Below are 24045 nucleotides of genomic sequence, written 5' to 3' on the forward strand. Positions count from 1 at the left end.
ACAGGAGGCTCATGTAGTAATTTGGCCTTTTGCGCTAAATCTCATGTAATGTAATATTAAAAATATTTTGAAAAATAAAGTAATAAGCATGTTATGCAGGAGTCTCTACTCTGACTTTAATGGTCCCTTTCAGACTCTAAACAATTTTAACAATATAAACTGTACTAGTTCCTGAGTTATATAGCAGTCAAACAATTCAGGGACTAAAATAGCTGATACGCCTAATTGTTTATTTACTGTAAGTTAATGCATTGAACTTTTGAAGACTTTTTTGATATTCTGTTGCTTACCAAAGCACCTTCAAGTTTAAAGATAGCTGCTGCACCATGTGTCTCTGAGGGAGCCATTTTTCGTCTCCATCGTCTTCGACGGAAAGTATCAGAACTGCGTTGTTTCCAGTGAAATTTCCAACCAATCAAGGAAGCATACTCCCATCCTTCTTGATCTTCATATGATGGCATTCCCTGGAAGACATAAATCTTTATTATTCACAGTGGTGGTGCCCTGGTTTTGGCTGGGATATAGTAGTTTTTCTTCCTGGTAGCTGGTGCAGTGCTGTGTTTTGGTTTGAGAATAATGCTGATGACATATTTTAGTTGTTGCTAAGTAGTGCTTACCCTAAGTCAAAGACTTTTCAATCATCCCAGTGAGGAGGGGCACAAGAAGCTGGGAGGGAGACAGCCAGGACAGCTGACCCAAACTATCTAAAGGGATATTCCATACCACAGCATGTCATGCCTGGTGTATAGACTGGGGGGAGTTACCTGGAAGGGACTGAGCACTGCTCGGGTATCAGTCAGTGGGTGGTGAACAATTGTATTGTGAGGCACTTCTTTTATTTTTGGGGGGTGGGGGCAGGGTTTATTCCTTCCTCTCTATTCCTTTTTATTATTATTGTTGTTGTTATTATTATTATTGTACTAGTATTATTATATTGTACTTTTATTTCAATTATTAAACTGTTCTTATCTCAACCCATGGGTTTTTACATTTTTTGTTACAATTCTCCTCCCCATCCCACAGTTGGAAGGAGTGAGCGGATGGCTGCATGGTACTTAGTTGCCAGTTGAGGTTAAACCACAACAGAGTCCTTTTATAAATGTAATGAAAAAACTCAGCACTTGCTCTGGCAGGCATAATCCCCTTATAAACCAAAGCTGGAAACATCAATTTACAAAAAGATGAAGAAAAGGAATATAATGAAAACATGCAGTCTCTGACTGCATCTCTCTTCTGCTTACCCTTCCTGCTGTTACTGGTTGAGCCGGATCCCTCTTACGTTTGCGCACCAGTCTTCGTCGTCGATGTGTATGGTACATTTTCTCTGCAGCAACCCATGACTTTGGTTTAGTGTCCGGAGGAATAGTAATTCCATATTCCCATCCTGAAATTGATAAATTGGTACATTTCAGAAACACAAGCAAGACAGAAAAAGAAAAACATGACTTTGCTAAAAAAGGAAACCAATTACTGCTACTAATTCACATCTGACAGGCCTGCTCCTAACCACTGGACTGCATTAACTTTGGCCTTGGGAAAAACATTTTTGAAACTTATTTAAAATAAGGATAGGCTCTATTTCCAGGCACTCTGTTTATACACAGAATTTTCTCAACTGGAACCCAACTGGAACTCATCCATTGCTGTTTGCATCAGCCCTTCTTTTTTTTTTTTTTTCTTATTTTCAAGGCTTTTGGCTCAAAATTGTCACCTGCTGCTGCAGCTAAGACCAATGTACAGTTCCTTAGAATATGTGATTCCTTCTGTAATAGGCCCTTATAAATGAATTTATTACCTAGATTGTTCAGCAGACTGGTCCTTTTTGACCCAAGAAAGGCTCAATGAGTGAGTTTGATGGAACAGTGTTTAAAATGGAAATAGAAAAAGATGCCGACAGGGAACACTTTCCAAATGTCATTTTTCCTTAAGCAACTGTTATCCAAATATTTCCTTGACATTCTTCCATGGGGCAACCACTGTTATGCTCAGGACATTGTTACAGTCTTGACACGTGCCCTTCTTCAGCACAGACTATGACAGATTGTCCTAATAATCAGCAAATAATCAGCAGATAAATAGTAAATCTTACCATGCTCATCCACTGCTCGATTTAAATCGGATTTCCAAGCATCATCTTCCCACATCCATCCAAGAGGACATGTGAACTCACGAGGCGGTGGAGCTTTTTCTCCATTCTTTTATGTAGGGAAAACATAACGGTTCTGTGCATTAATAGATTAAATATAGAATCATAGAATAGTTAGGGTTGGAAAGGACCTTAAGATCATCAAGTTCCAACCCCCCTGCCATGGGCAGGGACACCTCACACTAAACCATGTCACCCAAGGCTCTATACAACCTGGCCTTGAACACCGCCAGGGATGGAGCACTCACAGCTTCCTTGAGCAACCCATTCCAGTGCCTGTGTAGCAAATCCTAGAACTCCTTCTCTTAAACCTCCACTTATCCAGTGAAAAGTATCAGTCTCACCACATCTGTGTAACTTTCTTCAGCTGCTTTCCATTCCCCTCCAGGATAGCGACTCTCATTTTCATATACTTCATCAGTAAATTCAGTATGACCAGCATCAGCTTCAGTTAACAAACTGCAAATTCAACACAAATATAGTACTAAACCAAATGCATTTTAGTTAGCTACAGAGAACATATAGAAACAAAGTACAGAATGTGCACACATGCTGCAATTCTGGATGGTCCATGTTTGTGAAGTTCTATTTATTAACAGAGTACAGTGTATCCCTCATCTCTATCTACTTATTTCCTTAGAATGTCTGCCAAAAATTGAAGCAACTCCTGTAGTAGTAAGCAATAGGAGGAATATTACTCATATAATCAGTGACTAGCAGGAGTATTTTAACTGCTGAGTTATTCAGGATCTGATTTCAACAATTATTCTTAGAAAAAACAAAAAAAAAGAAAATCACATATTTAAGTGTAGGAAAACACAAGATTTATATGCATCTCTGACCTTTATATATCTAGCTATGACCTAAAATTTAGCAATGTACTTCATTTTTTTCCCCTTTATGCTGTTGACAAGACAAGCAATCAGTTAGCTAATATTTTTCTAACTTGTAAGTAAAAGAAATAAGAGAACATTAAACCAAATAGAATAGCCTTGATTTCCATTTACTGGGATTCAGAAAGCACGAAAGGCTGTTCTAAAATGCCATCTGCTGGTCAAATAGAGCCATGCAGATTATTTTTCAATAAAAGATGCAACACTTATGCATTTTAACAGTAGCATTTATTTCATTACCTGAGAAAATATCTTCATGTCTGTTATTGCTTTTCTTCATGCCATACTACTCATTGTAATAAAAACTATGCATTGAATATGAAAATAAACCCATCCATTCATACCTACAAACTGATACTGTTTTTAAATGGATCAAATAATAGCACATATTTTTCTGCACAGTTTTTCTATAACAAAAGTCAGGTATTATTTCTTTTTTTACCATCAGAACACATAATTTAAAATAGGCTGAACCTGTTAAGAAGAGAGAAAAGAATCTCTTTCTCATGCTGGCTGCTGTTTATGAAACTAATAATTTAGTGTGGTTTAAAATGTGGCAACACAAGCAGCTAAACCCTCAGGAGGTGAAAACCTCTGACAGAGCAAGACTGAACCTGCTAGAGCTGGAAGAAGATTAACACCTCAGGAATTCAGTCTGCCAGGAGAGGAATTATCATATGGCAAGCACCACAACCTCAGGCTCTGAAAACAACCATTGTCTTGAGTCAGTTTTAGAAACAACCTGTGACAGTTGCCCTCACTAAACAATGGAACTTCTCAACATTTAGCGACATTAACACAAAAAACATCCACTGTATGTGAATGACCATGCAAATCCTGTAATGGTGTTATTTTACTTTTTTAAAAGGTTATTAACTAGCTTTGATTATTGGCTGGCTTTTGGTGTCCTAGAAAGATCAGCTTAAAACCTCTTTCTCAGCCAAGAAAACAGATAAGAGCTTTCTACTCCACACTCTGAGATTAAACTCCTTTAGTCCTGCCTTAAACTCCTTTAGTCCTGACATAAAATAAAAAATATCTGACCTTCTCTCAGGATCAACCATCCATTCTCCTTCCCACTCCCAGCCCTTTGGAGGTAGAAAGTACTCTCTTTTCAGTTTGATTTTTCCTGTGACATCTGAAAACTTGTGGCGACCAACTAGACCGGAGGTACCCCACTTTCCAAAAAGAAGAGCCTGATTTTCATACTGTTTGAGAAGAAAGAAAAAGTCAGGACTTTTGGAATAATTAAAAGCTTTTAGGAAGGGAGAAGAAAAACAAACAAACAAAGACATTTATGCAACTGTTAAAAATGAAACATTCTACTGTACCTTTCCCTTCTCTGAAATTAAATACTCCCCACATTACTTTGCAATGTTATCATTAGTTTATTTCTTCTTTTCGTCTATGCTGTCTGGCAAACAATGATTCCACTGCTACACAAAACTGTCTTAGTTGAATGCCTCTGTACAACTACAGGCAAACTTCCTCCAAGTTAAAGCTTTGTTAAACAAAATTCAATTACATTATTCAAATGAGTTTCTTCTGTTCCCTAAATGTATGATCCTCTCATTCTTTTCCATCTCAAATCTCTTATTTATAACCTCTTATTTAATAACATGTAAAACTGATTTATAGGCTTATCATGGAAGCTACTGGGGGCATAATTCTGATGTCAGCCAGTTTATACAGTATATTTCCTTTTATGCTAATGGGATTATTTGTAATTTATGATGGTCTTGAGTTTTCTGCTCTTATTCTTGTAAAATTGTGGGATTGATGTTTGAAGAGCAAAAACCGAAATATTCAATAGCTTCTTTATACTTAAATAATGGCTTTAAACATCCACTGTCTATTTTAAGTGACCTATGACAGTACTACTAAATATTAAAGCATAGAGGCAATAGTGATACAAGCCTCTGTAAAAATGTCTTGTTTCATTAGCTATTATACTGATACTGGATCACATGCAGCATTAGGTGATGTGGCATATAGAAGACATTATCATTCAAAATTTCTATTATATGCTTGGGACTATTTCAAGCATTTTATTCCAAAGTTGTTAACTCTTACAATTGAAACGTTATCATATTATGGCCTTTTGTCAGCAAAATCTACTGGTTTTGACCAGTTTTTCTTAGAATCATAGAATAGTTAGGGTTGGAAAAGACCTTAAGATCATCTAGTTCCAACCCCCCTGCCATGGGCAGGGACACCTCACACTAAACCATGTCACCCAAGGCTCCATCCAACCTGGCCTTGAACACCACCAGGGATGGAGCACTCACAACTTCCTTGGGCAGTTTACTGTTTTGTAACAGTAAATTTTCTACTGCTACAAAAGAACTGTTATTAAGCAAAACCACTTGTATCCAGTATCATTTGTAGAAGTGAAGAAGCAATTAAAATAAAATGGTTATTCACATGCCAAAACATAATAGTCTAGATCCCAATCTTAATTACACTGATAAAAATCTAAAAGAAATGTCTTTGACATCACTGGAGTTAACCAGATTTTTACCTGATTAACCAGTTCAGAATCTGCTCTGCTGAAGCTCATCTGGTAGGCACAATGGACTTGATCTTAATTGCCTTGAATGGGGTCTAGCTGTTTTGGTATAATAAATACTACTCTCCCTTTCTGCCCAGCATACAAAAAAAAAAGAATATCAAAAGAGCTCAAATTTAATTGAATTCCTAGCACTCACATCCAGGTTTAAAGTAAGAAAGCAATGATGGACATACCATTTCTGCAAAAACACTGAATGTTCCCTCTGCAAAGCTATTAAACTTCTTTTCAACTGCACTGAGCCCAAGCCAAATGTTAATTCGCAACTCCACAGGCATTTTGACATCTTTGGTCTTGTCCTGTGGGTACTGGCACAGGAACAAAAAAGTTACTCTTTGTTATGTTATGCAGGTATTGCAGCTTTTGGTAAAACATACACAATAACATAGAGATATGAATAACATGATTTATGACATGATTTATTTATCTCTTCCTGTACTGCATTTCCTCAAAAGCCAGTAATATAGTTCAGGAAGGAAACATTCTTTAAATGGTACCTGCCTAGGACATGTAAAAACCAAACACAGTAACAGTAGCATTGCCCCTGTTCCCGTATATTCTCTCCCAAGTTTTATCCAGCAGTGAGTTTTTAGTTATGACCAAACTCTAAACTTCAATGTGGATGTTAGTGTTTCTCATCAGGAGACCCTGGCAATGGAGAGGTTAGTCAGACCGGTTCACTAAATGTAGAAGCAATGCATCATAATATGCATGATAAGGAGGCTTGCACAAAGAACATGATATAGGCTTGTCTGCATTGAATCAATGTAACTACCAGTATCCTGACAAACTCTAAATGCTACTGTTCTACAGTCAGATTGGCTTTTTTTTTTTTTCTGCTTTAGTCCAAATGAAGACAATACAAACTTAAATGGAAAAAGACATTCCTATTCATGAGTAAGACTCAATGCAGAGAGACATGCTACAGAACTTCTGGGAGTAGACATGCTCTATATTACATGCAGAAAGCCATCCAAAACTTGTAATGGGCTTTTAGTACTTCTTTGACTTACACTAACTATTTCCTATAAAAGCCTCCATTCATGTGCAGCCCCCTAACCACCAACCCCAGTAACACTTTAAAAGTCCTATCATGATTGTGAGCTCTTTCAGGAAAGTCTCAGGTTCTGATTTTGTTTCTAACTGGCTTACGATGAACTTGATGTTACAATTTGTGATATTGTGAAGAAGCTATATGCAGTTGGTTTTTAATCTGTCCTGAGTTTTGACACCTCATTGGTCAAAGTTTGTTTGCACATTTCATGCTCATGTCAGAAGGAATCACAGTTTAGGGAGTTAATGTTAATTAATATTTAAGGGGTGGGGGGGCAGAAATAGTACCTTTAAGAAGATTGTTTGGGTCTTTCCACAATATTTACCAGATGATTCAGGGCTCGTTGTGGAATAAAGTACTTGGTGTGCAGGAACACGAGCATAAGCCAGTCTTTTCTCCCCTCGGATCATCCATATGATTACATCAGGCATACTGTTTTGTGGCTGTGGATTATTTGTGGTGAAAAGAAAGTTAAAACCAGTAATTACTAGATGCTAAACTAGTCTAATGCTTAGATAACAGAAAAATAAATTAGGATTTATGTTGAAAGATCACTTAGAATCAATAATTAACATGGATTTATGGCAGAGAAAATTGTTTCACTAGCAAGTAACACAATATATAGTTCTGAAATAATCATAGAATCATAGAATAGTTAGGGTTGGAAAGGACCTTAAGATCATCTAGTTCCAACCCCCCTGCCATGGGCAGGGACACCTCACACTAAACCATGTCACCCAAGGCTCTGTCCAACCTGGCCTTGAACACCACCAGGAATGGAGCATTCACAACCTCCCTAGGCAACCCATTCCAGTGCCTCATCACCCTCTCAGTAAAGAATTTCTTCCTTATATCCAATCTAAACTTCCCCTGTTTAAGTTTGAACCCGTTGCCCCTTGTCCAGTCACTACAGTCCCTGATGAATAGTCCATCCCCATCATCCTTGTAGGCCCCCTTCAGATACTGGGAGGCTGCTATGAGGTCTCCACGCAGCCTTCTCTTCTCCAGGCTGAACAGCCTCAACTTTCTCAGCCTGTCTTCATACGGGAGGTGCTCCAGTCCCCTGATCATCCTCGTGGCCCTCCTCTGCACTTGTTCCAACAGTTCCATGTCCTTTTTATGTTGAGGACACCACAACTGCACACAATACTCCAAGTGAGGTCTCACGAGAGCAGAGTAGAGGGGCAGGATCACCTCCTTTGACCTGCTGGTCATGCTCTTCTTGATGCAGCCCAGGATATGGTTGGCTTTCTGGGCTGTGAGCGCACACTGCAGCCAGCTCATGTTCATTTTCTCATTGACCAACACCCCCAAGTCCTTCCCTGCAGGGCTGCTCTGAATCTCTTCTCTGCCCAACCTGTAGCTGTGCCTGGGATTGCCCTGACCCAGGTGTAGGACCTTGCACTTGGCATGGTTAAACTTCATAAGGTTGGCATCAGCCCACCTACAAGCGTGTCAAGGTCCCTCTGGATGGCATCCCTTCCCTCCAGCGTATTAACCCAACCACACAGCTTGGTGTCATTGGCAAACTTGCTGAGGGCGCACTCAATCCCACTGTCCATGTCACAGACAAAGATGTTGAACAAGACCCGTCCCAACACTGATTCCTGAGGGACACCACTCGTTACTGGTCTCCAGCTGGACATTGAGCCATTTGCGTGCGGCCATCCAGCCAGTTCTTTATCCATCACGTGGTCCACCCATCAAATTGATGTCTCTCCAATTTGGAGACAAGGATGTCATGTGGGACAGTGTCAAAGGCTTTGCACAAGTCCAGGTAGATGACGTCAACTGCTCTGCCCCTCTCCATCAGTTCCATAGCCTCATCATAGAAGGCCACCAAATTGGTCAGGCAGGATTTCCCCTTAGTGAAGCCATGCTGGCTGTCACCAGCCACCTCCTTGTTTTTCATGTGCCTTAGCATGCCTTCCACGCTCCAAGATTTTGCCAGGCACAGAGGTGAGACTGACTGGTCTGTAATTCCCCGGGTCATCCATTTTCCCCTTCTTAAAAATGGGGGTTGTATTTCCCTTTTTCCAGTCATTGGGAACTTCACCTGACTTCCATGATTTTTCAAATATGCTGGCCAATATAATCATTGAAATACCTCTGAGACTCTTTGAAAGCAAAAAGTTCTATTTAAAAAAACAGTTCTTCTACCTCTTTCTGATTTTCCTAAACACATTTTGTATCTCAATTCCTGTATGGTGACTAAAGTGACTGATCCCAAACACTAATGCTTTGGATTGACCTGCTACATATTTAAGTGCTCGTAGTGCTTCCATGTTAGGGGCAGATAACCATAAGCCTTTTAGCAGAAGGCAGAAACAGCCTACTATCTTTTTGCAGCTTTGTGCACACCCTTTTATGCGAGGTGCAAGTCTGCCAAATTAATTGCTCTTTTTTTTTTTAATCAGTCACTTTTCAAAGCAGAAGTGACAAAGGGAAAATAAACTTTTCAAAATGTTGTGAAAGCCAATTCTGAGATAACCAAGATAAATAAAAACTGAAGATGTTGCTGGAAATTTAAAAAAACACCCAAACAACATAGAAACAAACAGATTTAACTCTCTTGGAAGTCAATTACTATGGGTAACAAGCTGCAAAAGTACAACATATACCCTGCAGCCCATGAACCAGCCCTGCGACTTGCAATTCTGGAAGAAAGGAAAGTACCGTCACTTTAAACTGAATGGTGTCTATTCTACAATTCACAGAGTGGTTATTTCCCAACATGCATTCACTGACAGCTAACACACTAAAACATTGTATTTAAGTAAATCTTAATTACAGAGAAGTACATGTTTACTTTCAAAGCATCTAAAATTACTGTTCTAAGGAGAGTGGATACTGTCTGATCAGCAGTGAACATTACACTAGTTTGTGTCAAATAGCTATTTCTAAACCAGGATTGTGTAGTACTAACCTCTTCACTCAGTTGCATTAATCTATCCAACCAATCCTCAATTTCTGTCAGAGTGGCTTTCACATCAGTAGCTTCATTTCTCATCCTTGCTGCTGCTTCTCCAATCTGTTTGAGAGACCTCAGACGCAGTTTTTCAATCTGAGTATCAAGGACTGTAATATTAGATCTGCCTTCTATGAGGGGAAATGGTTTACTGAAAATAGAATATTTATTATGGTTAATAATCTAAGTGGATTTTATTTAGCCACACACTAAACACAGATATGCATACAGTGGCATACAGATTGGGTGCAATTATTTCCTGTGGATGATTTTCTGGCAAAGAACGACCACATACCCAGATCAACAAGTGCCTACGTGGAGTTCGACATGAACCAAGGGACAATGAAAGGTGAAGGAGGACAGGAGTGAGGCACTGGGAGTAACAATCCCAGCAAGATAAGAAGGAGCTGGAATTTACTGAGTTGCTAAATTGTGGACTGTGGGCAAGCTTTGAAGGTCAGGTTCTCACACCTGTGCTTAACCAATTATGTTAGTTGTTAAGGGCCTTAAAGATATGTATCCATTCACAATGGGCCAAGTTATTGTAAGCAACTTTAAGCAATAGTATATAAAGAGTTAGTTTTCTATAATAAATGGCTTTTGTCTGATCACATTGATCTCCAACTGAGTCCATTCCGTTACAATTTCCTGTGATTATAAACCACCAGAATAGCGCTACAGCATCTCTTTCTGGAGAGATTTCCACCTGGCAAAGTGTTTACAGTAGGCAAGGGAAAGGCTGTGCTTACACAACAAGCACCAGTGTAGAATAGCTTGAGGTATATACTTTAATCTAACTGCTGCTAACCAAACCAAAAAAACCACCTGTCCCTATACATTCAAAATAGAAAATTATTGTCTGAGAATGTACACCTGAAAGACGAAATTATTGTCTTCAGAACAAGTTAGGTTGCTTTCCATCACTGGAAACTGTAAATTCTCAGAAACTCAATATACAAATATGGCTTGAGTCTATGACTAGTTATCTAACCCTCTGGCATGAAAACATCAAAGAACTCTTAAAAGAAGTCCATGACATGGAACTTCTGAGTCACCAGAGGGCAGAATAACTCTTCAAAGGAACCAAAAAGTCCTATAGCATCACAGTAGAGCCCAGGAAAAATAAGCTTTTCTGAGTTTGGTGGATGTTTGAGGAAAAGGCAACTTTTCAAAGATCAATGACTAAGGATAAAGGGATAGCCCTTTAACTGAGTTTATTGAGAGGTCTTTAATATGATACTAAAAAAAAAAAAATAAAAAATGTCCTAGACACTGCCTAGTTTTAAAAGACTGACTCTTCTCTGACCTATTTTTAATGACAAGCAATGCACTTCTAAGGGCTTCTAAGGCCTTTGATTCTGCAAGACCTTGATACTGACTTATATTTTCACTACATTTAGTTCTACTAAGCTGAATGAAGTGCTACCTGCCCTGAGTGCAAGTATTTACACATGAATCAAATGTACCAGATCAGAACTTCCAGAAAGTCACCTTATTTTAGGTTTAAATAGTGCACTGAAAACTCTCTCAAACTCTTTAACTCATTTGAATTTTAGCATGACAAGGAAAATTAGTTTAGGAATTCAATACAGGGAATTACATCTTTGAGAGAGGTTTTAGAAGTCTGCTAAAAAAAGCTCATAAGGAGAATTGTATCCTATGAACAACAGAAAGTTCATTTTGTTTACATACCTAGGTGCTACTGCTCAGTAATTGTTCAGTAATAATATATTTTACAAAATTACAAACTGAATTAATAACTGCAGATGTACGTCAGGAGGATGAGTTGACATAATTGATATAAACCCCAAAGTTCCTACACTCACTAGATGGCTCCATGTGACTATAGTTTGCCCTTCACCTTTTGCTTTCTTGAAGTATGTCAGTTCTTTCCACTTTCTTTCAGATCACAGCAGGTGTTCTATCAAATTACTAGTTTATATTTTGACATAATCTTTCTATCATATAATTCTTTGCTAGTATACACTGATCTCCACTGTTAGCTTTTCCCTTTGTTCACATTCATACTAGCTCTGCAGCTTGATAATTTTGTTCTCTCATTTCACATTCTCTGTTATTTCCTCTAACCGATAACTGTTTTCTCATTTTCCTTTTCCTGTGCGGCTTCACTACCCACTTGTTTAATGTTTTTCAAGTGTCTCTCCCCAGCTTGATGTTTCCTTCTATTAATGTCTCTTCTCATATGATCCCTTCCTCTTTATTTAGAATTTATTTTCCTTTAGAAGCCTAAGTGCTGAGTCCTATCACCTTCTCTGAACACTCTCACACGTACCGACATGTTGAATAAAGGCTTATTCCAAAATATAATCTTAATGGCCCTTATCCTCTAAATAGCTTAGATTTTTTTTTTTTTTCTGGGCTTATCAGTAAATTACAAAATTTCTTCCCTCTCCAGTTTCAGAAACAACATCGAAACATGGGCAAACAAAAGATACATAAGGAATTCTAAAGAAGGCAAGATGGTAGAAAAGCAGCAGAGATTCACAATTTGACATTTTCAGAACAGTCCTGCCTTAGATTTTTTTCAAGACATGCTGTTTTATTACTGTCAGTGACTAAGATAAAGGAGAATTGCAAAACTAGACAGGAGATTTCATTGGCAATATTCATGATGTTTTATTACTTTCAGAGACTTCTGGAATTCCAGCGCTCAGGCTAGTTCAGAAGGGTAATCAGTTTTATTGTCCTTAGGATTTGTTTTCTGACTTAGCAAAGGCAATAGAAAACATTCTGAGCAGGCCTAGAATGATAATGTAAGAGATAAAAAAGGTGCTTTTACCTTATATCTTCTGTAAGTTCATCAATTATCTTCAACCACATCTCAGCTAATAGGTTTTCAGAAATTTTAGCCTGCATTCCTGATTTTAAGGTGGCTAAGTTGGATTGCTGAGGAATTTAAAAGAAAAGGATTTGCATTTAAAAGCTTCAATTGTGGTATATATGGTCAATATCAGTTTCAAGACTTTAACTTATTTATTTGGATGTATAAAGACCAAATGAAAAAAGACTCAGATGCTCAAACTTGATTCATGTTTAACAGCACTATTCTTATTTCTTTTTCAATGTATTTAACAATACATGATATTGCACCTAGCTTCCAAAGTCAGTAACAGTTCTTCAAACTTAACATGCTCCTAACCAATACCGAGTACTCTTCCTCCCTGTGGGAATTCCCTGCACATTCAAGCAGGAGTGTGTTGGGCCTCGCCTGAATATAGACCTACGAATAGCAATGCCATTTGTTACACTGTGCTATGTTTAATTTTTGAATAGGAAAAAAAGCAGGGAAAAGTTTTCAGAAAACTGTTCATAATTTGGTGAAAAAATCACTTTTTTATTACACCTCTAAGTGAAAAAAGTAAACATGAAAAGCATATCAGCAAAAGAAAGATCTTAAGTGTCTTACCAGTCTTTCAGCCATGTTTAGGATTACATTCACAGGGTCTAACCTATGACTTATATCCTCCCAAAAGGAAGTCAGTGTAACAACTGGCTTTGTGTTTGCCCATGGCAAGTAGTAATAATAATTACCTGGTGTGAAACATTTGTATGTTAGTTAGAATTCATGTCAGGAATACATACTGTACACTGCACAAGTTGCTGTATTTATTTCATTTATGTACTACAATTTATTAAGACCAAATAAGCTACTCCAAGCCTGACAAAGGATTTTTCAGCCAGCGCAGTGTCTGTTAGATGGTAAAATTTTACTTCAAATTGTTTAAAAATCCAATGGATTTTTTAGATAAATTATCTGCTAACATGTTCATTATTTTTTCCCCATAACTTATCAAAGCAGATAGCATATTAATAAGTGTATATCTGAAACAAAATATTCAAATGCTTACTTTCCAGAGTAAATCTGATTACTTCATTTGATACACAGACCCTCTGACCCCCACCTCTTACTGTTTGCAGTTTATAAAAAAGTTATAGCCAAAATATATTTTCCTGTGATTTAGCTAGGCTGTTTTCTTCTAGGCTGCTCAACACCTGGATTAAAAACAGGTTTTTATTTTATTCTAAATTAGCATGTTCAAAGGGTATTTTTCCTATTTAATCCTTAGTTTTTAGATACCTTTTTTACTTGCTAATTTTCCTGTGCATGTCTACTACACAGACAAAAGACTTCACTGAATTCTGTGGAAATACCTTTAATAACCTCAGTAGGCTTTGCAGCATGTATTCCATAAATGAAACTTCATCTCAAAAGCTGTGAAGAGCCACATGACTTTTCTGCCATGTTTTTCAATAATTTTTAGTACAGTCAGGGCTGTCATTCCAAAGCTATAAAATAGCACCTCAAAATTTTACATCATTATATCCCCATACCAGTAGCATCCTTACCATCAAAAACAGCGCGACTGTACTGAGTTGTTGATGCCAAAGGTTTACAGGTAGTATCAAACTTGTTGCCATAGTTACCAATGCTAACTTCAAACTGGATAGGCTCACCGGTGTCTTGCAGCATGGTAGCAGAATGAAACACAGCAGCCAAGCAGAACTTTCGTCTGCGCTGGTATTTCTACAAGAAGAAACTTTTTAGCTGTATTTCAGTATTTGTTGAACAGGATCCACAACTATAGCAAACAACAGCCATTTATAAATGGAAATAAAAATGTTATTACTTTTACTACTGTGATGAGAAGCAACCAAAAAGATATGTTTATAATAAATTATTGTATTTTAGATTATAAAAATGTTTCAAATTAATATTTCATGCTGCAAGGGTATGACATTTTTGTAGCCACATTATCAATAATCACTTCTCTCAATTCTGAGATTCAACTCAATTGTTTCCATTTCAGTAACTTAGATCATTCTCCAAAAATAACCAGCAAAGGCACATTCCCATTACCAACACCGACAAAACAAGGAGTTACCTCAACAACCAGTAAGTCATCATTAGGAATGATCTCTAACTTTTTGTTGTTAACAGGTTTGCTTTCAAGTATTGTAGATAGTTCAACCAGAATTCTCCCTCTGTAAGCAACTCCTTCTCCCTGCAACATAATTACACATTGAATGCAATTTTACATATTTCTCCTAAAGTAGCATGCTTTTCCTTAGTTACACGTTATTGTGGCTTCACTTAAGTGTTCTCAAAACTTCTTCAGAGGCATGGATGTACATATTTGAACAAACGAAACAGAGCAGTTGGCTTTAATGAATGGTAGAAATGAAAAAAATATATATTTACAAAACCGAGGAAATAAGAAATTACAAATGCATGCAGAGATACAGATAGTGAAAACCATCAAAACCACTGCTGCTCCTTCAAAAACACCTTTAAAACAAAACCTTATGAGAATGGAAAATATTATCATACTTCCTTCTTAATAATAAATAAAAAATATTATTGAAAATAAAAAGACCAAAAGGAGTGCAATGTGAAACAAAAAAACTTCGAACATTAATTTGTTAAAACCAATTTGGTTTAATCCTTTAATTAAAAACAATGAGCAATGAAACTGACCTTTCCAAAGTTTAATTCATCATATGGGTCTGGGAATCCAGTGTATTCTCTTGGACTTCCGTAAAAGTTTAGGTAACAAGGCCCAAATGTTGGTAAAAAGCCAACTTCAGTCTCTCCAGTGCTTGCTAACAGAAAACATAACCAATATATCTTTGTTAATTGCCATTTAGAGCCAGAAAAACAATTAACATTACATTAGGACAATTGTTAGATATTAGTTAGTTATCAGTAAAGTAAGAACACTTTATTCTCTGGGTATACTATATAAATTTAAAGTAATTACAGCAATGACTGTACTTGTTCCTAACTTCCTTCTTCACTGTACAATACTTACTACATACTACTTCATGCAGTAAAAACCCCACAGAATAAACAGAACTTCTGCCCCACTCCAAATATCAGGTTTTCATTTATGTGAAAGAGTAATACACTCTATGTTAACAGAAAATAGATTTTCTAGAAACAAATGAAACTGAGTAAAACATTTGCAATCATTTAAATGCATAGGCCATTGTTCTAGCTAAACAGCTACAAAAAAGATACACACCATAGTGGGAAAAGCTCTACTGTTTACCACAGTTAATCCTACTGTTTTAATTTTTAGTGTAATTTTTCTGTGGTTGTTCTTCAGGGTAAAACACAGACTACTGCAAACTCTAATCATAACTGCCACAGTGCATTGTTTCTCACAAACTCCCTTTTCAGTAAGTTAAAATTCATACAAGACAAAGTCTGCAAACTCAGTTAATTCTTAGTTAATTCCGACTACAATGAACTCTAATTTGTATATTATTCTTATTCCACAACTAACAAATTAAAATTTCCCAATGTCTTAATCTAGCTAAAAAAACATTAATAAGGATTTAGATATTTTTGTCAGTTTTAATAGCTAAGCTAGGAAACTGCACACCAAAGCTATTCTTTATTTTTCAATACTTAAGATATCTAAGAACTTGAAAACTCACTGTCGTAATTTTGTATTTTTCAACAGTGTTCTGGTTTTTAGCAAAAATATATAGAGAGGTAAGCCAGTTATATTACTGCTGTTATCTTTTGGGTTTGCATTCATGTCTTGCAAATTTATTAGATGAATGAGATTCTAAAAAGCTCATTTTAGAGCCAACTGGAGATTCTAAAAAGCTCATTTTAGAGCCAATTGAGATTTATACTTAAGGGATTTAATTGTTCTTTCAGCAATAACCAAACACATGCCAACATTACTGATTGGCAAATTTGATGAGTAGTGCAAAGAAAATTAGAACACGGTCAGCAACATACTTGCATAAAAATACTGTGTAGTTTTGAGCAAACAGGAAAGATTTTATATTCTTTTCCTTCTTGTATCTTAGCTTTAGGATTTGAACAAATAATCCTGGTATAAAAAAAGAGATGAGAATCGGGTTCTAAACCTTGCAACAGATACCACTTACAGTGATCTGAGGCACAAAGAATGATGCATTTATTATAGGAAAGGATGGCCAAGATAAGGAAGTGAAAATGAAGGGTTACGCCTTGCATGACTTGGCCACTGTGACCACTGAGTGACAAAATGGATAATATAAATTATGCGATGTGCTGATGTCATTTCCTGTTAACAGGAAGTCATATAAAATCTGCAAAATACGAAGATTTACAGTTCTCTATTTTGCATTTGGATACTTTCACATCCTTACATCTGAATCAGATACAGAGAAAAATTTGAATGGAAAATCATTCAGATTCTTAATGGAATACTGTCCAATTTTTAAAAAAGCCTAACACTGAACTGCTCACACTGGATCTCAGTAAGACTAGATTTAAGGTACAGATTTGTGTTGAATTAATATATTCACAACTTACTGCTGCTAATAAATTAAACAGAATATAAATTTTAAAACAAAACAAACAAACAAACAAAAAAAACCAAGCAAAAAAAGCCCTCCCAAACCTGGAATAAAAAGAATAGTTTTTGTAGGCTTTCTTTACATTTAAAGTTAAATTGTTAACGTTTAGAAGATGATTGTGCATTTCAGAAAGTAATTCTGAAAAATTATTTCAGCTTTTGACTTAATATTACTTTATTAAGAAAGATGGTATTTATGCAGATGAATGTTTTTTACCTTTCAACTGCAATTGTATTTATTTCTCACTACATAAATATTTACCACAATGTCTTTCAAAACTGGATGCCAACCTAGACAGGTATGCAAAAAGCTGTCTCTCCAGGTTTTAACAGAATCAGATTTAATTTTTTAGACTTCATTTATATAGATAGCTAAGCATAAGCAAAACAGCATTAATTATTTTAGGTAGTTATTTACTTCTGCAGGGCTCTGAAGCTGCAAATATGGTTGCAGTTTCATAGCTAAATTAAAAATTGCAAGCCATTGTTAGACCAAGCACTTTATAACTGAAGCAACTGCATGCTCAACTCTAAACACAGCTTGAAGCACTAGCCAAACAGAAATATTTTCAAACCAGTTCCAGTGCCAAAACTGTTTTATACAGTTAGTTATGTTTGATATTTTTCAATTGTAGTGGTGAAGTCTTTTACCCCAGTAATTACTAAAAAATGCTTTTGAAGATGATGGGTTTTCTTAGATAAGACTTCTCAGTTTGGGCAATGGAAAAGTAAAATCAGTAGCAGACAAAGATATAAACCTTCATATGATGAAGCCCCTGTTCCCGAAGATGAAAATTCTATATTATGAAAAGAGAAGAAGTTACATGACAAGTGACAATAGCATTTTAAAAACAAGTACAACACAGAGCAATCTGCTTTTAAAATAAAGTTGAAGGCTCAAGAAAAAATAAAGTTCATGTGGGCTACAATCTTGCGTCCAGATTAAAATATGAAGGTATCACTTCCTGTACAAATTCCAAAAGAAAAAAAGCAAAACATGTAGCTGACAAAATATATTCTTTTAATGCTTCTGTTTCAGCTCTGCCTAGTTCTCCTCCCCACAAAATTAAACTCCATTTTAAAAAATATTTTAAAATCTTAAGAACATTTAAGAAAATCACTACATTTCAGGGCCCATTAGAATGTCTTCAGCTACTGAAGACCATAGATAACTTCAATTTCCCAATCCTTTTGAAGCCAGAATAGGCTTCAGGCATGGCACTGACCTCAACAGAAGATAATTTGTGACTTTACATGGAAATGACTATTTCAATGTTAGTACCCCAGTACGGAGAGAATCCAAGTAAGATTTTCTCAGTTACTGTCTGGGTTTGAAGTATAAATGAGCTGTGACTCAGCAGCAGTTCAAGTTACACACTTATGTGGGCAGCAGTGATCTCCCTAGAATTTTCCCTAGCCCAACCCTTCCGTCTTTGATTTCCCATTGCCTTTTTCTGTAACCCTTTCTTTTGCCTCTGGATGTGTTGAGGGCATATGAAAAGAATGTTTGTACAAAATCTTGCTTCAACTGCAGTACTTCTAAGAGGACTGGGTTATACAGTTGAAGTGTATACTTGAAGTTGAATACTTGGCTGAAGTCACTACAGGATTGGAGCCACAACTCCTGATACAGCTATCAACTTAGGGACAAACTGGTCCCTTTCACACAAGTACATATCATATAGATTTAATAAACACAACAGGAAAAAAAGTAATTTATATTCCTATTGTGGCAATGGTGTAAACAGTTTTGAGCCAGTGTCCTTCAACTTAAGTGTAGATGGATAAATAAATGTTAAGCATGTTTATCCATGGACTTCACAATTCTATATGGACAACTAATATGCCATACTATGTTAATTAAAAACAATTTCTGTCAAATTAATGCAGAATCCTTGTCAGGGTGCTGGCTCAATTGTATGAATAAAAAGAAGAATAGTTCATAGATATCAATCACAAAGAAATAAGAAATAATCATAATATTATATTAGACCATAAATGCAACAGGGTTTTTTTTTTCCCCCATATTTCCCAAAGTCTTAGCAAAATAAATGCCTTTTATAATATTGTAAGAAGAGTTTCATCACAAAGGTGATAGTGGGGACAGTGGGGACAACATTTTAGGAATATCATACCTGCTTAACTAACTTTTGCAGTTAATGCAGTTTTTAGTTTTTATGAAATTACATATCCAGTCAACTATACTGATTGAAGTGCATAAGTTCACTGCCTGTGATCACAGAATTGCAATGAAAATCTTCATTTATTGAAGCCACTAAAATAAGGGTTACTAAGTAATAATTTGGAGCACATGCAATGAGATGCAATGCCAATTTCTAGTAAGCTACTGATGAGAGCAGAGACTGATCCAAGTTCCCCCAACATCTGAACACAGCCTAGCAGTATACAGGAAATGAGCAGGTGGTTCTAGAGTGTTCCTGTAGGCTAAGTACTCAGGAACATTCTCCAGCTTCTAAGGTATCTTTCCAGAGAAAGAACAGACATTCTTAGAGGGTGGCAAAAGAAGTCTTGTCTACTAGTGCCCAACGAAATTATAAAACAGTGACTCTGGATTGGTTTTAAATTAAATGTCTTATTAAGTGTCTTGATAAATTCGTCTATCTTACTCATGATAGACTGTGACATCACATAGTTTTCTGAATTTCGGAAAGTACTCACAGATTTAATTAATTCCTTAACTTTATATATATATAACAAAACACTGAATATTGAATTTGTTACTGCTGTTTTCAAGATGATGGAAAATTTCAATACTTTACTTTGAAAAGTTCAACAGTATATTTTCTAGGAGCATTGTTTTGAAAATTCCAGAAAGAAATAATCTTGTTGCCACAGAACTGAGGAACTATAGGAAAATATACTTTCTTACAGCACTGAACTTTGCTATTCCTCCCAACACAAGAGAAGATAATGTTATGTACTGCTCAATTACCTTCAATTTCTCCTCCAGAAGAAGCAATTTTTGAGAGACTCAAATATGTTGTTCCTACTACATCATTTTTTGTAAGACGATCCCTAAAAAGAAAAAAATGAAAGATTTTATTTAAATATAATGCTGGTCATCCTACATAGAAGCAAGATACCAGTACACACATTTTATATCACCTGGAATGTTTTAATATTACAAACACAGATGTGATTGCTTAGTGACAAATGTGGGCTGTATCATGAAGTCACCTGACCCTTACATCACTGTACAAAATTAACAATATTCTAATGTTACATTAACCAGGTATCTTGTGAAGAAACCATGAAGGAAAAACTTAAACTCTTGCTTAAATACTGTCACAGACTGAAAAATACCCAACATCTGTAGAACCAGACTTTTCTTCACTTAATATGGTTTACCTTGTCTACTACTATTATTAAAATTCGTGACTCACCAGTCAACAACTGCAAGTTTTATTTTCTCACACACAGAGGGAAACTGAAAAGAAAACAATTGAAATAAAATAACCCATTACTTATTTCACCTCTGTAATGTTAATTCCCTGAGTTCCAAAAAAGATAGTTGCTTTCTACAGAAACAAACAAAAAACCCTGACCTTTATTTGAAGATAAATAATTTGATTCCACTCTGGATTAGCATTTTTCTCAATTATATTTGTGCAAACCTGCAAAAAGTAAGATCAAATATATAGCACATCAAAGATAAAACAGATTAAAAAAAGCATATACTAGCTATGTTAGGATAAATCATATTCCGTTTAGTAAGATGAGGGGTGGTAATTATGAATGGCTTATGCTGCAATAAGCCATTAGTTTTCAGTTGGTAAATACTGCTAAAACAGTCTGTATATGCAACATTAATCACTATTGGAAGGAGAAGAAAATTTTGAAACGGCATTTAAACCCGAGACTGGAGTTACCCTACTCGTTACTTCCATTGGCTACAATTAAATTGAATTATTAAAGCTTGTTATTTCCACTAGCTACAATTTAATGTGTTTTCATACTACTACTGACCTCTTGTATCACAGCAGAGAAATAAGATGAAGGAATTATTTGGTCACAGTGTGCCCTATGCAGAGTACAATTAGAGTATATTATTTGCTAGTCATGTCTGCTGAAGATCCTCTACATTACCGGGCACGCCAACCTGACTATATAACTTACTAAGGCTGACATTTTTTTAATTAAAAAAAAAAACCAAACAAAAAAACAAAACACCGAAAAAAAGGAGAAAGATTGGCTAGCGATGACTATAGGTTGTGCAATTGTGCTTCTGTTCTAACTTGGTACTGTAAAGAGCACACTGGTAATAAAATGTACAAATGTAATTCACCTGTCCAGAAATATTTGTATCAACAGTATTAAAAGCAATCAGAATACCTGGTAGGCAAGCAATCTGGCCTGCATCTGTTCACAGCATTTAGTCATACATTCCTTTTATTAGTCATCAGCTTTACCCCGATTCTACTATAGTGCCCTGCATTTTGTCCTCATTTGACAAAGTAAACCTTAGGGCTAATGCTGTTATTTCCATATTTTCAGTATACTTAAAAATTTATACGAGCATATGAAATCTGTTCTCAGGACTGTGATTAGAATACAAAGATTCAGATATTTACTAGATTACCTTTTTCCCAGCAAAAGAAACTTCTACAAATGGATCTACCAGGTTTTTCTTGTCTGCTTCTCCTCCAAATATTTCCTTGACAGTCTGTGAAAAAGCATCATCCACTGGAAAGATGTCAAAGAAGACATTAAAGTTTATGCTTTTTAATTATTACTTTATTTATTTATTCATCCTAAAAAAAAAATTGTCCATAGCAATCCCACAAAAATCGACCAGATTACAAATCTAGGTAAAATCTAATCTGATAAACAGAATTCTGGACAGTGTTGTTGGTAAAAATGGAGAATTTCAGCTTAGAAGCAATTTCAAGAATATAAACATCTGAAACATCATAAGGAGTACTTATGTGCTCCTGAATTTAGGTCATAATTGTATTTGAAAAACATTATGCATGTACCGGTAGATACTGTCATTTGTTGTCACAGATATAGGTAATTATGCTAAGAAGAGATAAAACCCACCTATATTCTATCAAAAAACACATATGGCATATAATGAAAGAGCCTTTGTCTCAGCAATATAAGGCTGACATAAGTAAAATTGCACTAAACAAATTAATGCCAAACTGCTTAGAAGCTCCTCTGTCCTTTAAGGCTGTATATTTAAGCTTAAAGTGCTCAATTTATAGCTCACAAACTGCATTTAGCTTTCTGGTATACAACTAGTTCCTAGTATACTTATTTCCTGTGGCAACTCAGGAGTAGGTTGCTGGCAATACAGAACTAGCTTGGCCATCACAGCAGTGCCTGACTGATTTCAGCAGCCCTGTGGCCCTTCCCTCATTGCAAAACAGCTGCAGCTATGAGCACCTATAAAGAGTTAATGGATTGCTGGGAAAAAGAAGGTTCAGGGGATCAGCAATCTGCTTATCTACTAGTACCTAAACAGCCTTGGAAGAGGGTTGCAGGGAACTACCTGCCTGATTACCTCTTGAAAGTAGGCAGAGATTGGGATGTTGATACATGCACTGTATCCTTGAGTTAGACATGCACACAACATCCAGCTCATCTGCAGATCAACTGTACTTGAATATTAGTTACTTGCAAATACTTGCATGTAACTTCTGTGATTGGAGAAGGGATAATGAAGATTATCCTTTCCCTCTACCAGAAGCCGTATGGCCCACTCAGCAACAGATGAACATGACTAATTTAATGGGTATCACATTACATTATCCACTACAAGAATTAAGTAGACTTACTGAGCATTACCAAAGGACTTGAAATTGGCTACATAAAACACTCAAGATGTTTTATGTTCAAGGAGTTTTTCTGAACAGCTAGCACAAATATTTCTAATGGTAATCAAACGCATCAATGGACCAGTAGTAAGAAGCTAGGTACTTTGTGGAATGTCCTCAGCTCTGTAGATTTTGAGGAGGAAAGTGACCCATCGAAGTGCAATTCCAGCAGGTAATAACAGGTTGCTCTCCACATCATCACTTTCATTATCTCTTTCCCTTTTTTCAACCTGTTGGGAGATACAGTGGTACATAGTGTATGGTATATAATGAAGATAGAGTAATGTATAAAATTAAGGTGATTAGTTAAACTGATGCCCACAATACTCTTCAGAAAGACTGTTGTCTGTTTTATTAGAAAGAATGAGATGTTATCAAATTATCAATCCACAAAAATTATTTTTACCTAAACACTTTTCCTTACATTTTTATCTCTGAAGTACTCAATTGCAAGAGCCAATTGTAATCACACTTCAAATCATCATCATCAGATGATGACGACTTTGGCATTTGTACAATACCAACTTCATGCAATTTCCATACTCATCTTAAGATGAATATTGTGGCAAGGCATCATACTGCAATTAGAAGATGCATACAACTCTGATATAATTTACCAGAACTTACTGCTTCCTCCTTTTAAAATAAATAGAAATACAAGATTTATCCTTGTGATTTCAAGTATCATGAGGATAGCAGAAAGGAAGAGTTAATATAAAACAAGATCTTCCATGGTTCTGGGGACTATACTGTACTTAACTAAGGAGGAGCAGTACACAAAAACCTCAGGCAGAAAGAACAGCTGAACTTACATGACAGACAATGGTCAAGTAAGAAAAGCATCACACAGAAAAGAGGGTCTGTTTTTACCTTGACAGAACTGCAGACAGTTAAGGACTGGATTGTTAAAACTACCTACTGCTTTCACGTGCATCAAGTTACTTGTGCTTAATTTGTAATTATGGATGGGTCTGATTTTCACCTGGCAAATATTAGAAGCTTTCTGGTACTCAGGTTTCTATCTGGGCTTGTCTACATAGTGGAGGCATTCCTGACTTAGTCCTGGAACTGATATCAATTTGTTGCTCAGCCTGATTAGCTATGCTAAGGAAAATTATATATTGGCTTGCATGCAATCCCAGGCTAACACATCTCTACTTCTTCCAGGACGTATAGATCAACACAACCAGAGCTGG

General features: G+C 36.3%; 1 protein-coding gene across 1 annotated transcript in view; it reads right to left on the bottom strand.

The window, feature by feature from the left end:
• Window positions 1-24045, bottom strand: part of MYOF (myoferlin) — a gene marked incomplete at both ends in the record, with an annotated part of 72748 nt that overhangs the window by 21038 nt on the left and 27665 nt on the right. The window contains 19 exons of the mRNA XM_080621481.1: window positions 291-464; window positions 1242-1384; window positions 2090-2195; window positions 2491-2605; window positions 4084-4247; window positions 5785-5916; window positions 6950-7105; window positions 9589-9781; window positions 12431-12537; window positions 13058-13182; window positions 13999-14176; window positions 14535-14654; window positions 15128-15252; window positions 17768-17806; window positions 19963-20045; window positions 20414-20457; window positions 20576-20644; window positions 21610-21713; window positions 22953-23079. Of these exons, the coding sequence (XP_080477607.1) occupies window positions 291-464; window positions 1242-1384; window positions 2090-2195; window positions 2491-2605; window positions 4084-4247; window positions 5785-5916; window positions 6950-7105; window positions 9589-9781; window positions 12431-12537; window positions 13058-13182; window positions 13999-14176; window positions 14535-14654; window positions 15128-15252; window positions 17768-17806; window positions 19963-20045; window positions 20414-20457; window positions 20576-20644; window positions 21610-21713; window positions 22953-23079 (2304 nt within the window). The remainder of the gene's footprint in view (window positions 1-290; window positions 465-1241; window positions 1385-2089; window positions 2196-2490; window positions 2606-4083; window positions 4248-5784; window positions 5917-6949; window positions 7106-9588; window positions 9782-12430; window positions 12538-13057; window positions 13183-13998; window positions 14177-14534; window positions 14655-15127; window positions 15253-17767; window positions 17807-19962; window positions 20046-20413; window positions 20458-20575; window positions 20645-21609; window positions 21714-22952; window positions 23080-24045) is intronic.

This window comes from Psittacula echo (assembly GCF_963264785.1).
Source record: "Psittacula echo genome assembly, chromosome: 6".
Classification (NCBI taxonomy): domain Eukaryota; kingdom Metazoa; phylum Chordata; class Aves; order Psittaciformes; family Psittacidae; genus Psittacula; species Psittacula echo.